This window comes from Onychostruthus taczanowskii, unplaced genomic scaffold (genome assembly GCF_017590055.1).
Source record: "Onychostruthus taczanowskii isolate IOZ18803 unplaced genomic scaffold, ASM1759005v1 scaffold32, whole genome shotgun sequence".
Classification (NCBI taxonomy): domain Eukaryota; kingdom Metazoa; phylum Chordata; class Aves; order Passeriformes; family Passeridae; genus Onychostruthus; species Onychostruthus taczanowskii.
The window spans coordinates 4,387,591-4,402,517 of record NW_024500572.1 but is presented as its reverse complement, the minus strand read 5'-3'; the positions used below and the strand labels follow the sequence as shown (position 1 = coordinate 4,402,517).

Genomic DNA, 14,927 nt, shown 5'->3' with positions numbered 1-14,927 from the left:
AAACTGTGACAGCTCAGGAGCAGCGTGCTCAGCTGTCCCTGAAGCACCAGAGCAGAGGCAGAGAGACTTAGAACTTGTCCTGCTTAAACCACAGCCACAACTCAGTCTCCTAGAACAGCAACCAGTTTGGTCAAGATATAAAAAACCCAGGAGAAGACTGAGGGACCAATTCCTCCTGTTGAGGCTCAAGTTGGACCCAAACCACACTTCCCACCCCGAAACCCGAGTGAGCAGAGAGGACTGGCAGCCAGGCTGGTGCCTTACGCGTTCTCAATGAGCTGCTCCAGGTCCTGCACCTTCCTGCAGAGCTCCTCTGCCAGGGGGAAGCTCTTGCCCACCTTCATGAAGAGCGCTGCGATCTTGTTGCTGCGCAGGAACCCGGCCGCCCTCCGCTTCAGCCCGAACAGCACACAGCATTCCACGGCGGCTGCAGAGAGCACAGGCCTCAGGATCAGGATATCCCCAGCTGGAAGGAGCCACAGGGATCACCCAGTCCAGCTCTTTGAGGGATTCCATCAATGGAACACACATTTGTTAGCACCATGCAATTCTGGCTTTAGTAGCACCATGCTCCACCCAAGCCAACCTTGGGTCACTGGAGCACCTTCCCTATGGAGTCAGGCTGAGAGAGCACAGGCCTCAGGATCAGGATATCCCCAGCTGGAAGGAGCCACAGGGATCACCCAGTCCAGCTCTTTGAGGGATTCCATCAATGGAACACACATTTGTTAGCACCATGCAATTTTGGCTTTAGTAGCACCGTGCTCCACCCAACTGAGCCAACCTTGGGTCACTGGAGCACCTTCCCTATGGAGTCAGGCTGAGAGAGCACAGGCCTCAGGATCAGGATATCCCCAGCTGGAAGGAGCCACAGGGATCACCCAGTCCAGCGCTCTGAGGGATTGGCCCATCAATGGAACACACAGTTATAGCACCACACAATTTTGGCTTTAGCAGCACCATGCTCCACCCAACTGAGCCAGCCTCGGGGTCACTGGATCACCTTCCCTATGGAGTCAGGTGGGGCTGTTCAGCCTGGGGAAGAGGAGGTTGTGTTGAGACCTCACAGCACCCCCCAGGATCTGAGGGGATTACAAGGAATTCAGAAAAGGACTGTTCATCAGGACCCCTCCTACTAGATCAGGTTGCTCTAAGCCTCATCCAGTCTATCCTTGAACACTTGCATGGATGGAAGCTCCTGAAACTCCTCAGACAGTAAATCTGAAGCAGACATCCCCACCTTGGCTTCAGGAAACTGTAATCCCATCCCACATGGGAATTAACAAGCACCACATCTTCCCCAGGCAGGGCAATTGCTGTGCTGGGCAAACAGGCTGACTCTCTCCTTTTTGTGGGCTTTTTTTAATGTGGTTTCTTGTGGATTGTGGAGAAACCAGCATCTCCCTGATGTTTTCCCTTCAGCCCAGTCTGAGGGATGGGCACAGCTGGAACAGGAGGTTTCACTCCCTGTGCTGGGATGGTACAAGTCAGGAGGAGAAAGCTCAGGAGCAAGGACAGGCAGCCTGAGGGTTTATAAAGCAGCACAGGAAATGGGGCAACTTTCCCCAAAAAATCTCAGTGTTCATACAAACATTTCTCTGAAAAGCTGAAAGGAACAAAGACCCTGGGGATAAACCACAGGCAGTGCCAGCAGCTCAGTCTGGCTTTGGGGACTCTGTTGGCACTCAGGGACACGGGACTCATTAAGCCCCTGTGAAAGGCAGTGCCTGACTCCATGTCCTGAACTCTGCCCAGAGGCACTCACCAAACCCCAGTGAGTGCCCAGACAGCCCCAGACACCTTCCCTGCCCTGCCAGGGTGAGCAGGGATCCCAGGAACCAGCAATGACTCCACAGAAAGGCGCAGACAGGCTCAGCCAGCAGCTCCTTCCCAAAGCCCCCTGGGAGGGCTCAGGATGGATGTCTGGTGCCAAACACAGACTGATTAAACAGGCTGATCAAAGAACTGGAAAATCACACAGACCCACAGTCCTCAGGCCCTTGATCCAGGTCTGACAAGGAGTTCTGCTCCCTCCTCCAGAAGCCAGTGCTGCTGAGCTGAGCCTGGGTGCTGCTTCCCCTCCTGCCTGGAAAGGCACACTTCCCTACAGCTGAACCACTCCATGGAGACACAGAAAAAGGCATTCCATGCAGCCCCATCTCAGCAGCTCCCAAGCTGGGAGAGGCTCATTATCCTGCTCTGATCCATGCCTGATCTCCGTGCCCAGCAGCAGCATCCAAGGGGCAGTGAGACACAGCCTGTGCTGGCAGAACAACAGATTTGGGCCCCCAGAAGCCAGGCAGAGCCACTGCATGGACACCTGGCTTTGAAACCAGGCCCTGCACAAGCCCTCTCAAAGCCCAAAGGGCTTCAACTGTCCCAGGATTATATGCAGCTGCAAATAAAATAAAATCCAAAGCACTCCATGGCTCTGCCAGAAAAGCCAACATCTCCCTCATTTGTCCTATGCTCCATGGCTGAAATACAAGTGACAAACAGCCCCACCTGCCTGGGACTGCACTGGGGTGCCCATTTGGAGTGCCCAGCTCAGGCTGGTGCTGAAAGCTCAGGTACCCACAGAGGGTGAGCAGCCAGGGCTGCTCCTGCTGCAATCCCAAGAAAAGGAGCTCCCAGTGCCGCCAGCTCCATTCCAAATTCCCAGCAGACAAACAGGAACACTGGTGCTCTCACTGTGCTCAGGTCACAGGCAGCAAATCCCAGCTCCTGCCAGGCAGGGAGAAATCTCAGCTCCTGACAGGCCTCTGGCACAGAGCATCCAGAGCTGTCAGCAGCATCTGTTCCCAATGCCAGATCTGAACCCATGCAAAACACCTCTCCTGCTGGCAAACTACAGGGAAATGTGCAGCTTCCACAGGAAAAACTCTCCCCATGCTCTACTAAATCCAGGGGTGATGGCAGGGTTTTTAAACAGGATGAGTTTTGGAGCTCAGTTTTGCCACCACTGCAAAGAGATTCTCCTCACCCCTCAGGATGCAACTTCCAGCAGAGCCAGAATACAGAGGATAATAATAATATAATATAATATAATATAATATAATATAATATAATATAATAATAAATATAATTTATTATTAATATAATACAGCAGATGCACATGGTGCAGGGGCCCTGCTCAGCCACACCAAGCTAAGGGGGCAGCTTTGACTCCTGCCAAAAGACTGAAGATATTCCTGAGCTGCCCAGAGCTCTGACACGATCCAAACCCCTCGGGCTGAGCAGCAAACCCTGGGCTCCCCATCAGCCTCCCAGGGCAGCCTGGACGTGACAGATGCCAGCTCGTGTTTGTCTGCTCCAAACCCCCCCTCAGGGCACCAAGGGGGCTGCTGCCCTTCCCTGCCAGACCACTGCCTCCATCCCCAGGGCTCCGTGAGGAGGGCTCTGCTGGGAAGGCAGCTCTCTCCAGGGAAAAGGGCAGCTCTGGCAGCCAGAGCCAGGCGTGCAGCACGCTCTGCTTGGCAGGGAAAGGGGTTATTTATAAGCTCACCCAGCTCCTGGAGAGCCACAGCACCGGGCTGGGAAGGTGAAGGAAGCATTCCAGTGAGAGGAACAGCAGATGGAGCAGGAGGGGGACGCCAGGAACCAGGGGAATGCAGCAGCAGCATCTTAAGAGGCCAGAAGGAACCAAGGAGCCCTTCGTGCCTGGATGCCTCAGCTCCCTGTCACAGGAGCCTATAAATAATGCCAGTTTGAGAAGCCTCGTGCTGCACAGAAAAGCAGGGAATGAGTCACACCTGGAGGTCTGCTCTGCTCTTCCAAAGCCACACAGGGGCCACGGGCTGGGAACAGGCTCCTGAGTGTCTTTGATGTGAGGGCCCAGCAGAAAAGGAGAAAGCCCAGCCTCCTTTCCATAAACTCCTATTCCATAACAGCAAAGAAAAGGTTTGGACTTGACAGACTTTCAGGCGGGTCAATTCTCAAGGGAATTTAAAAATAAAATATTGTTTCTAGCCCTTCCTCAATGGCTGCACACACTGCCAGCATCCCTCCCTCTTTTGACACATCCCTGTATATTTTAAGCACAAAGACCTCAGGGACTCTGACCTCTGCCAGAACAATCCATCCCCTGGCACTCCCCACTCCCCCAGCCCAAGGTCCTGGAGCTGGAGAGTGTTCCCAGGAGTGGCACAGCACCAAAACCCCAGTCCAGGCCAGCACGGGAGACTCACCACAAAAGGAGATGATGTGGCTGCTGTCCTCATGCACAAACTTCCTCGTCACAGCCTCCTCCATGATCTGCTTCACCTGCAGGACAGAGGCAGTCAGGGAAAACATGGAATTTCAGCCGTGGACCTCTGCGCCCAGGTTTATCCCAAAGGCACAGGAGAGCTCATGGAGGATTGATGCAGCTCTGTCTGCTGAGCATCACCTTTTTGAGCTACTTCAAAAAGTCAGGTATAAAAAAAGGGTTGTGTCATTTCTGAGAAACTTCACAGTAGGAAAACGGTGAGCTGAGGATTAACTGAGGGAACTGAGCATCACTTAGATAAAGTAGTCTAATAAAGGTACACAAATCTCATCTTTAGGGCTTCTACAGCATTGTTCTGTTCTCTCACTTTGTTTGACAAATTTCCTGTGACATGGCTGTCCCAAATGACTGCAACTCTCCATCAAGGCCTAATTCAGTGATCACCTGGCACCAGCTGTGCCCAAGAATTCCATTTGCACAGCAGTGCCAGCAGCTCTGCCCTCTCTGGCTCACAACTGGCACTCAGCTGATCCAGAGGAAGCTGTCACTTAGTGCTCATCAGGGGCACGATTAGGGGACAAAAACAAACAGGACCCCACACAAACTAGGAGGGCAATTGCTGCAGGGAGCAGACAGGAGGTCAGAGCCAGCAGGTCAGCTCTGGCAGTGACTTCCATCCCCAGCTGTCACTCTCCCTAATCCTGCTGCAAGCAGCCAAAGCCCAGCTGAATCTTCGCTCCTTAAACATTCACTTCCCAACCACTTTTCCTTTCAAACACAGCTGCCAGCATGCCTGGATCTCATCTTCCAGTGCCTCTCTAACATCTTGGTTTGGGAAAACACAGGGGGAAGTGTTGCCAGCACGGAGCTGAGGGTGTGAAGGAAGCTCTGCTTAGCGAGGTGCTCTCCCTGAGGGCACAGGGAGGGAAATACTGCAGGTCAAGACTTGGCCAAGCAAACCTTGGCACGAATGAGAGACCTTTAATGGCATCTTTTGGGGAATTAAACTCCTCTGCAAGGTGTCATTAAGGTCAGTTATACACAGCTGACAGCTCCATAAAGGAAATCCTGAGTATGGGTTAAGGGCAGAGTCCTCTCTGAGCCAAGAGCTGCTCTGTCAGAGCCATCAGGTCAGATCCCAGCACTGCTCCCTGCTCGGTGACTAACAGAGCCCTGAGACTTCCCTGCATGCCAGCAGCTCGGATGAGTCAGGAAGTCACAGCAAGGAATGTCACTGGGATGTGGAGCTCAGGACTGGAGGTGCCTCGGAGTGCTGGGAAATTCCAGCCCTGTGCTCAGAGCAGTGACTCCACCTGCACGAACACTCCAGGGACCAGGATAAAGCTCCATCTTCCACCTCAGTGCTTTATTGCGTCCCAAAACTGCTGCTGTCCCTGGTCAGGGCACCTCCTGGTGCTCCTTCCTTCCTTCCTCACCTCCCACCTGCAGCTTCCCCCTTGCCCCACACTGGGCACAGGGAAGGGGCAGCTGCAATCCTCACTCCTTGCTCCAGCACCATTTTATTTCACATTCCAGCATCAGAAACAGGGACAGAGCCAGTCCCAGCAAAGAGGAGAGGAGCCTCTGTCTCCCACACAGCCCCAGGCTTGGATGCAATAGCAGAGCAGGGATGGGGAGCAGCACACACCTCGCGTCCACCACCACGTGCTGCCCAGAGCTGCCCCTTTCCCTCCACCTGGAATGCCCAGCAGAGATATTCTGACACCCTGCCCAGCCCAGGAGCCAGCCCTGACCACGCCTGGTAGGGAGGTTCACATCTTAGAGCCCTCAGGGATTCCCTGGAATTTGGCTGAGCCCCCCTGGTCCAGATGGCTCCTGAGCCTCACCCAGGCAGGCTGAGCTTCCTCAGGCAGCAGGACTCAGCCCTTCTCTCTCACACATCCAACTGATCTCCCAGAAAATGACCACACACAGATATTAAATGTACACTCACGGCAGCACTGGTGGTATCAGGATTTTACTCCCTCCACCTCCACAAAATACACCTGAAAATCAACGTGCAGAGTCTTTACCAGCTTCTGATCCAATCAGGAAACATTCCAACATCAGCAGTATATTCAAATATTTGAAATTTCAGTACATCCACACGATGCCTGCAGTGCCTCAGGGCCTTCCCCAGGGCAGTGACCATCTGTCTGTCCAGGCCTGGGACCATCCAGGACAGCAGGACGTGGCTCAGAGTGGGCATTTCAGTGCCAACACTGCACAAACCACCTGCACGCTCCAGGCACAAACAAAACACCTTCCAAGAGACACAGTTTAGTGGAAAATTACTCATTAAAAATAAAAAAAAAATTAAAAATTGCATTGCATTGACTGAGGTTGTAACGCTAAAAATAAATCAAGTCTAAAGGACTGGAAGTGGAAAGGGCAACAAGGGCACTCACCTGGTGTGTGACAAACACAAACAGCCCCAGCACGGACAGACAGACAGACATGGCCTTGTAACACAAAACAAGGGATATCTTGGAGTCCTGGAATGGTTTGGAAAGAACTTGAAGCTCATCCCATTCCAGCCCTGCAGTGCAGGGACAGCTTCCCCTACCCCAGGCTGCTCCAAGCCCCGTCCAAGCTGGCCTTGGGCACTCCCAGGGAACAGAATCAACACTTCCAGGGAACGGAGCCAGGAGATCCCAACTTCCTCTACCTACCAAGAAAGTTTTCCAACAAAACCACCTTACATTCACCCAAACAGACACAGCTGGCATCTGTAGGACAGCTCAGAGCCAGAGAAGCCCAAAGCTCCTGACAGATCTGTCTGCAGACCCCAAAGGACTCTCCCCCCACAGCTGGGATCTGCCAGGGGATTTGTGACACCCTGGGGACAGGGACGTGGCTCAGGCACACTTGGCTCCCTCCACAGAGAGGACTGGAACAGCCTCTGAGTGTGCTGCATTTTAATGCTAATTCTCAGACTGCAGCCAGAACAATCCCAACAGATGAAGCTGCCCACTCTGGATCCTATGCCAGCCTAGGGAAATGAGATGTTTGCTCTTCTTTTATTAGAAAGGAAATTAAAACAGCAACTAGTAATTTTGCTGTAGGTAAACTCGAGAGGAATAGCATCAAGTATTCCACAACAGCACAAACAGCCCCCCTGGCTCCAGCTGGGAGCACAGGACAAGTCCCCCTGGAAAGGGAAACCAAACCCTCACCTTTCCAACAACCCCAGGGAGGGATGAAGGATGAAGGCTTAGACCTCTCTGCTACAAAATTCCCACGGATATGCATCACCCAAAGTCCAGCTTTGCTGTCACCCAGCCCTGCTGTCATTTGCACTGCTGGAACAAACCAAATATTGTCACAGCCACAGCCACCACCGAGGTGCAGGGACCAGGAGCACACCAAGAACTGCAGGTTTAATTAGTCCAAGGCAATACTGACTCTCAACTGTTGTGCCTGGTCAGGTTTTTCCCTACAGAAGCTGTACTCTGGATCATTTGCAGCCCATTTTCCTGCCTCTTGCAAAGCCTTTCACTGGTTATTAAGGCATTTCTCTGGAAGCACAGCACCTCCTGTCTATTTGGCCAAGCTCACAACTCTGTGAAATTGTTTACAGCAAGCCAGATGCAAACAGAGTCCCCAGGGAGATCCTTTTCCCAGTCCTGTTCCAGGGTCAAGCTCGCTCACGTTGCCACAGGCTGAGGGCAGCTGTGGGGATGCTCCTGGCCACCAGATCCAGGAATGGGCCTGGCTGCCACATCCAGCACCAAAAAAATGCCTGGATGAGCAAAAAATGTGGCACAGCAGCCACACACTGGAGCCAAAGCAGTGGGAGGGTATCCCATCCCAAACCCAAAGGATTTACAGCAGAAAATAGAGATGGAGATGAGGATGGAGATGAGGATGGAGATGTCTCCTCTCCCTCTGAACACCCACCTCTACCCAGGGTGTCAGATCAGGTGGATGAGATGCTGCAGGACCAGAGCCAGGAAGCTGCACTGCCTGTACCCCCTCAGAATCATGGAATTCATCACAGAATTGTTTAGGCTGGAAGAGACCTCCACGATCACTGACCCCAACCATTTACCAGCACTTCCAGTTTCACTGCTCCTGTTCAATCCACCTGGCCCAGGAGAACCAGCAAGCCCTCAAAAGCCACCAAACAAACAACAAAATAATTTTAAAAAACCCTAAACCACCCAATCCATTGATGAAAGAGGCTTTAAACTTGATTTGTTTTTGTACATTTGCTTTTCAAATTATTTTCCAAGCTGGAGCTTTCTCATTCTCATCAGCGCTCTCATCACTGCTTTGATTATGTGTTTGAAGTTAATTCTTGCACTTAAAAAAAAAAAATCCCATTTCCCTTGTCAGTTTTGGTGCAACGAGTGCATTTGGGAATTCCCTGCTGTGGTCTGAGCTCTCCTGTAACTGCTTCTCCCAACCAAGGTCTCTTTCCATGAAAAATCCCCGCAGGAAGCAGCCCCCCATGGAACACTGCAGCACTTCTCAGGTGTTACAGAATGCTGAAGATCACTGAGATGCAGCATTAGGACACCCCCAGGCAGGGCTGTATTTGCAAGGACAAACAGCCTCCCCTGCACTGCAGGGGGATGTTTCCCAGCAGGAATGCTAGCCTGGTTTTGCTGGATGTACCAAAGGTGTCCCAGGCAAAGCAAGTGCAGAATCTCTGCTCAGCCTCAGGACACAAAGACATTTTTCCAAACCCCAAGTCCTTCTGGTGCCCACAGGAATTTGCAGGGAATGCTGGAGGGAAATCCTGGGATATTTCAGCACTTTGCCCAGGCTGGAGCTGAAGCCACTTTTCCAGCTACAGCAGAACTCCTCAGACTGAAACCTCTCACCAGATTTATGCTCTCATTTGTAAATGAAATGTCTGCCTGTTGCCTGTCTTGTTGCTACAATGCCCTTTTTTAGCAGCCTTGTTGATAAAATTCATATTTTCAAGCTCGGTGCTGCAGGATTTCCTGTTTCTCCTGCCTTACCACGTTCCCCACCTTTCCCTGATGATCCCAAAAGCAGGAGCCAGACCCTGCTCAGCACCACCCCCAGCTGCAGCCACTTCCCCAAGAGCTCACTGGCTGACCACTAAAAAAAAAAAAAAAAAAATCCCAATTAATTGTGCTGGGATCAGTTAAAACACCCCCAGCTGCAGGGCACAGCAGCATTTACACCCTGAGAAATTTTGGTGGCCCTGGAATGAGGGGACAGCACGGGGACAGCTCTGATGGCAGCAGGCACTTGCCTTGAAAGCCATTTGGCAGCTCCCTGTTCTTGCTGCCTCCGAAACATCGATCACCCTCCAGCCCACTGAGACCTCTGGTTTCTCTAAAAGTCTTATTTAATTATTTATGACCACTTGCTGAATAAAACATGGCACCTCCTGCAGCTGAGGGATCCTCCACGTGGCACACAGGAGGGAATTCCAGGCCAGCCCTTCCCCAGGAACCACCTGTGCTCACAGCTGGGGACTGGGCTGAGGCTCCTGGGGGGATAAAGGAAGAGAAGAACTCTGAATATTTGTGCAGTTTGCTGGAAAATTAATTTAAAACATATTAATGGAAGGATCCACAATGCAACATTGCACCCTGGGGGACACAGGGGCGATCCCAGCCACGTGTGTTTGCTGAGAATGTTTTGCAGCAAGACTTTTCTTCACAGAGCATCAACTTTTGGCCAAAAAAATCCCTGCTTGCAACACTAATTTAAGCTGCCTGAGATCACGTTATAGCTGGTTCTATTCCTGTTGTGCTTCTCAAAGGCACATTTCCACGCCATCTGTGGGCACTGCTCGCTGTAAATGCTCAATGCAGACATTTAAGGGAAGACTTAAGGCAAACTTTAGTCATTTCTGTGTTTCCAGCCTCGAAGCTGGGCTCTGCTCTCAGCACATCCCAAAGCTCCTGTTTTTCCAAGGTAGTGATGGCTCCCTGAAGAGTCTTTTGGACTCACTGCAACATGGCAAAGGATGATGCTGAAACCCAGGGCAACTTCCAGCTCCAAACTGCCCCGAAGTCCTGAATCTGTGCAAAGCCAGGAATTTCCATGGCAACAGCCAGGATGCAGGGAGGGAGGAGGGCAGGGAAATTTTGGCAGCAGAGGACAGAGGGTCCCCAGGCCCAGGGAAGGTTTGAGGAAGGGGGAAAGCAGCACAAAACCTGCTCTGGGGATGAAGGCTCAAGGCAGGGGGTTGTGGAGCACGAGAGCTCTTGAGCAAAGCCCTGCTTTTATCTCTGAGAGGAGAGGAAATGGTCCCCAGTGATCAGAGCTGCTCTCCAGAGCAGATCGATGCAGGCAATCGAGAAATGCTGCATTAAGGGCCCTCTCTTCTCTCTTGGTACAGAAATATCTGAAAAAGGCTGCCCTGGGTGCTCGAGAGACATCAGAGGGTCCCTCTGCCAACAGCAGCTTTCATTACCAACCTGCAGCTCATCATCCTCATCCTTATCTTGCCTGAACACTTTTGACAGCTACACAAAGGCCTTTTCGGTTTTTTTTTTTTTTTTTTTTTTTTTAAATAAACTGGCCTTGAGAACACTTAAAGCTCTCAACATTAATTTTTCAAATCCTAGTAACATTAAATTAATTTACAATTTTCTACCCATCCAGAATGAAATAGCTGGCACTGATGCCTGCAATCTGATATTTTGGAATAGCAGGCACACAGAAAAACAAACCCAAGCTGCAAAAACATTGCTCTTACCAGTCATTTGTGTTATTTAGCCACAAACCAGGCAACATGGCAGCAAAGCAGGGGCTTCTCTGAAAGGGTGGGAGGGAGAGACTGACTGCTGTTCCCATGACACATGATGAAGGAATTAGTCAACAGCTACACAGTGACAACCACTCCAGCTACTGCAAAATAAACAATATATCTGGCAGAAGACAAGCAGGCTGCGGTCAACCCCAATATTTGAAAGAATCCTAAGAACAGGCAGCAAAATATTCAACCCAGGTTCAACAGTTGCTGATGAGTAAAGACTCAGAGCTGCTTCCTGAGTGGCAAGTTAAACATAAACTAAGTTTTTGCAGAAGAAAGACCAAGATGACTGTTTGCTTTCACACACCACTCAGCTCTTCACTCAGCTCACATTCCAGGGCCACGTGTGCGGGTGGATGGCACAGGTAACACCTGCCCAGGACTCTCCTCCATGCAGAACAAAACTTGTAAAAGAAGGAGCAGCACAGGTTACAAGAGGAATATTTCTAATTGGAAACCCACACCCCTCCAAACCTGGGCATTTCTGGGTTAGTGAAAAAGCCTCATACCATCTGATAAAAGCCCTACAAAAATCAGAGAATGCTGGCCATGCTGCTTGTCCTGCACAACAGCACACAGGGTGCCTCACCAAGCCAGGCTCCACTCCTTCCCTTGCTGACAAACAGTCAATCCTGCAGCTTCCAGGGCTGGTTTGATTTATTGTGGCCATATGGGCTTGGGGGGAGGAAGAAGATGGTGACAGATAACACAGCTCATCTCAACCTGCACATGCACTGCAGCACAGGACTTCTCCAGAAGCCTTAACCATGGCAACAGCCAAATACTGAGGGCTGCTCAGTGCCCTGGCTAATTCCAGTTTATTGTTTCTGCCCCTGCTGGGATCAGACCTTCTTCCCAGTGTTTGTCTTCTCAGTTATGGCCCTGACAGACGTGGCACAGCTCCCCAAGGACAGCCCTGCCTGTCCCTGCTCTCAGCTGGGCTCACCTGTGCTGAGGGAGCAAAACCAGGCATGGCCTCGTGAAATGAGAATAATGCAGGTTTGAGAAAGGCTAAAATCCTGGGAGTGGGGGAAAAAAAACACCCAAATTTCTGCAGCTGGCCCTTTCTACTGCTCCTTGGAGTCTGCACACCCTCCTGACTTAACCTGAGGTCAGCCTAGAAGAGGAAGGAAAACCAAAAGCATGAGCAGAGAGCAACAGGCACAAGAATGCCCCACCTGCTCCTGTTTTCAGGGATGGTGCTGAATAATTAACTCCATAACCTACAGGACCATGTTTTCCCAGGTTTTTAATTCCTACCAGAGCACAGTGGGAATTCCACTCCATGGAAATCCCTCACCTGTGTGGCCATGCAGCCACAGCCCCTGCCCAAGCGCAGCACTTCCAGCAGGAGTGGAAGGCAAATCCCAAGGGAATGGCAAGCACCTGGTACCTGCAGGGAACCCACATCCACACCAACATCCCGAGCAATGGGATCACCAGGAAAAAGCCTCTGCTCTGTGTCAGCACCAAGGGGCTGCTGGAGAGGGCCCCAGAGGGTGACAAACATGCAGCTCACAGCAGCGTGGTGGCACTTCACAGGGCGGGAGGGCTTCCCCCACGCACCCTCCCTCCCTCAGGCTCTACCCACATTCACCAAACCCACGTTATCTCCCCCAAAACCAGCAGAAGGGCAGGAACCAACCCCAGCTCTGCTCCCTGAGCAGCTCCACTTTCCCCCAGCCCTGGGAGCCAGCAAAGCCGGGCACTGAAGGCTCAGGGGGAAGGCAGGAGCAGCGCTGGCTCCCACCCTGCAGCAGCTGTCTCTGCGCTCAGGAGCTGCCACAGACAGCAATAATGAGATGGCAGCTCTATCCACAACGCTAAATAAATGTCATACCCTTTTCCTGGTTTAATAGCCGTTGCTGAGGCAACCGGTAGTATTCCTTAGCACCACACCCGGCACAGGATTAGAGGTGGAAGTGGTCAGGCTGGGCAGAGCTGTCACCCTCCCCAGGCCCACCACCCACGGCTCTGCTCCTCCCGACTCCAAGCCGTGTCTTCCACTCCCTGTAAACAGCGAGATGCTCCTAACACCAGAAACAAAACACCACACACCTCCCCCCGCTCCGACATCCCGGGAGGTGACCTGCGGGGACAGAGCAGGACATGAGAACAGCCCCCGGTGCTCCAGCACCGGGCAGGACTCGGCGCCGGGACTCGATGGACCGTGGGCTCGGGTGTGACACACGGGATAAACACGGAGCTCAGCATAAAACATCGCACAAACTAATAAGAGTTAAAGATGCCTGAGAAGGGGGAGCACGGCGAGATGCGGAACGCCATCACCCCGCAGCGGGCACACACATTTGGGCCCCCCCTTTTCCTGGCCGGGGTCCCCAGAACCCGCTGCCCCCCGCCCTGCCGAGGAGCTGCGGGAGGGCTCGTCCCATCCCCGCTCCCAAGGGAAGGATGCAGCACCGGGACTCGCCCCTTTTCCCTGCGCAAAATCCCAAGTTGTGGCGTGCTCTGCCCCCGGCCAAAGGCGATTTTCCAAGGATGCCGGGCACCGGCGCTGCAGGGATGCTCCTCCGCCCCCCGGGACCCGCAACCGCGCCCGGCTGCGCTCTCGGCCCCACTCCGGGCTGGTTTTTGGGGGGCTCTGAACCCCGCGGCAGCAGCAGCAGCCGGAGGCAGGGATGCTCCCCGGGCAGAGCCGCCGCTCCCCGGGCACCGGGCGGGGGCTGCTCCCGGGGGTCCCGCACCCACCTCCTTCTTCACGGTGCGCAGCAGCCGCTGCCGGGTCTCCGCCTCTGCGGGGAGAAATGAGGAGAAGAGACCCGTTAGTGCGGCCCGGCCCGGCCCTGCCCCGCGGCCGGGCCCGCCGGCCGCACCGCCCCCCGCCCCGCCGGCCGGGGAGGGGCCGCCGCCGCCGCCAATCCGCGACCGGCACCGGCACCCCGCTATCCCGGCTCCGGTAACACCGGCAGCCGCAGCCCCGGCTCGCCCCGGCACCGACACCCCGACACCCGGCCCGAGGGGCGGCCGGGTCCGGGCCGGTGCTCTCGCCCGGGTCTCAACCGGGACCGGTCCCACGGTGCGGTCACAGCCGTCCCCCGGTGTCGCCACCAGCCCCTGACCCCCGTTACCCCAGCCAGGCCCCCGCACCCCCGGCCCAGCCCCGAGGTGCCCGCGGACGGTGGTGGCGGGGCTGGGTGACACCGGGCGGGGAGAGCCCTGGGGGTGTCCCCGCTCTTGGGACGGCTGGGGCCGTGTGCGGCCTCGGACAGCGGGACCGGGCTCTGGGGGTCCCTCGCAGGGGGGAAACAACCACGTCCTTTGAGGCGTGAGCCTTCCAGGCCCGCTCCGCTCAGCGCCAGCACAGCGGGAAGGTGACAATGACCAGAGACCCCCAACGCCTCCTCTCAATCACAGCCCCTCGGAGAGTGCCCTGCCTGCAGCTCCATTACCATCTCCTCTGTTTTCCTCTTCCCTGGTTTGCTGTTCCAGGACATTTCCATAGAAACAGCATCCTGGCTCCTCCGCAGTCCGGTTTCCAATCACTACAAACCGCGGTGGCGCCGGGCCAGCGGCCACCGGCACGGCCCCGCCTGGCCCCGCTGCACCGGGGCTCCATCCCGGCACGGACGGCAGGGACAGGGACACGCTCCCACCCCCGGCAGCCCCCAGAGCTGGGCTGCATCCTCTGCCTCCGAGCTTTGCTCCTCCTCGGTGCCTCTGATGACAGCAGGGACCACCATCCCAGTGGTTCCCTCCGCTGCCCAGCCGGCAGGAGGACAGGAAGGAGCTCTGGCCTCGGGATTAATCTGAATTTGGTTCCTTCTGTACCTTGCAGGGGCCAGGAGGAAGCCCAGGCCATACCTGTATTTCCGTGTACTCTGTTTGCTTTTCGCTGTTGATTTGCTTGTTAAATACCCGTTTGGCACAAATGTCACTCGGGGGAATGTGATTGCTGGACCAGATGGGTCCCAGAATCCTTGGGAGAAAATCGTCGGAAAAAAGCACAGGGGCAAG

At 54.0% G+C, this 14,927-nt stretch overlaps 1 protein-coding gene across 1 annotated transcript in view; it reads right to left on the bottom strand.

The window, feature by feature from the left end:
- SGSM1 (small G protein signaling modulator 1) overlaps positions 1-13,709 on the bottom strand; it is a 32,000-nt gene extending 18,291 nt beyond the window's left edge. The window contains exons 1-3 of the mRNA XM_041410418.1: positions 13,662-13,709; positions 4,188-4,263; positions 265-427 (exon numbers count right to left, since the gene is read on the bottom strand). Of these exons, the coding sequence (XP_041266352.1) occupies positions 265-427; positions 4,188-4,251 (227 nt within the window). The 5' untranslated portion in view covers positions 4,252-4,263; positions 13,662-13,709. The remainder of the gene's footprint in view (positions 1-264; positions 428-4,187; positions 4,264-13,661) is intronic.
- Positions 13,710-14,927: the final 1,218 nt, after the last annotated feature.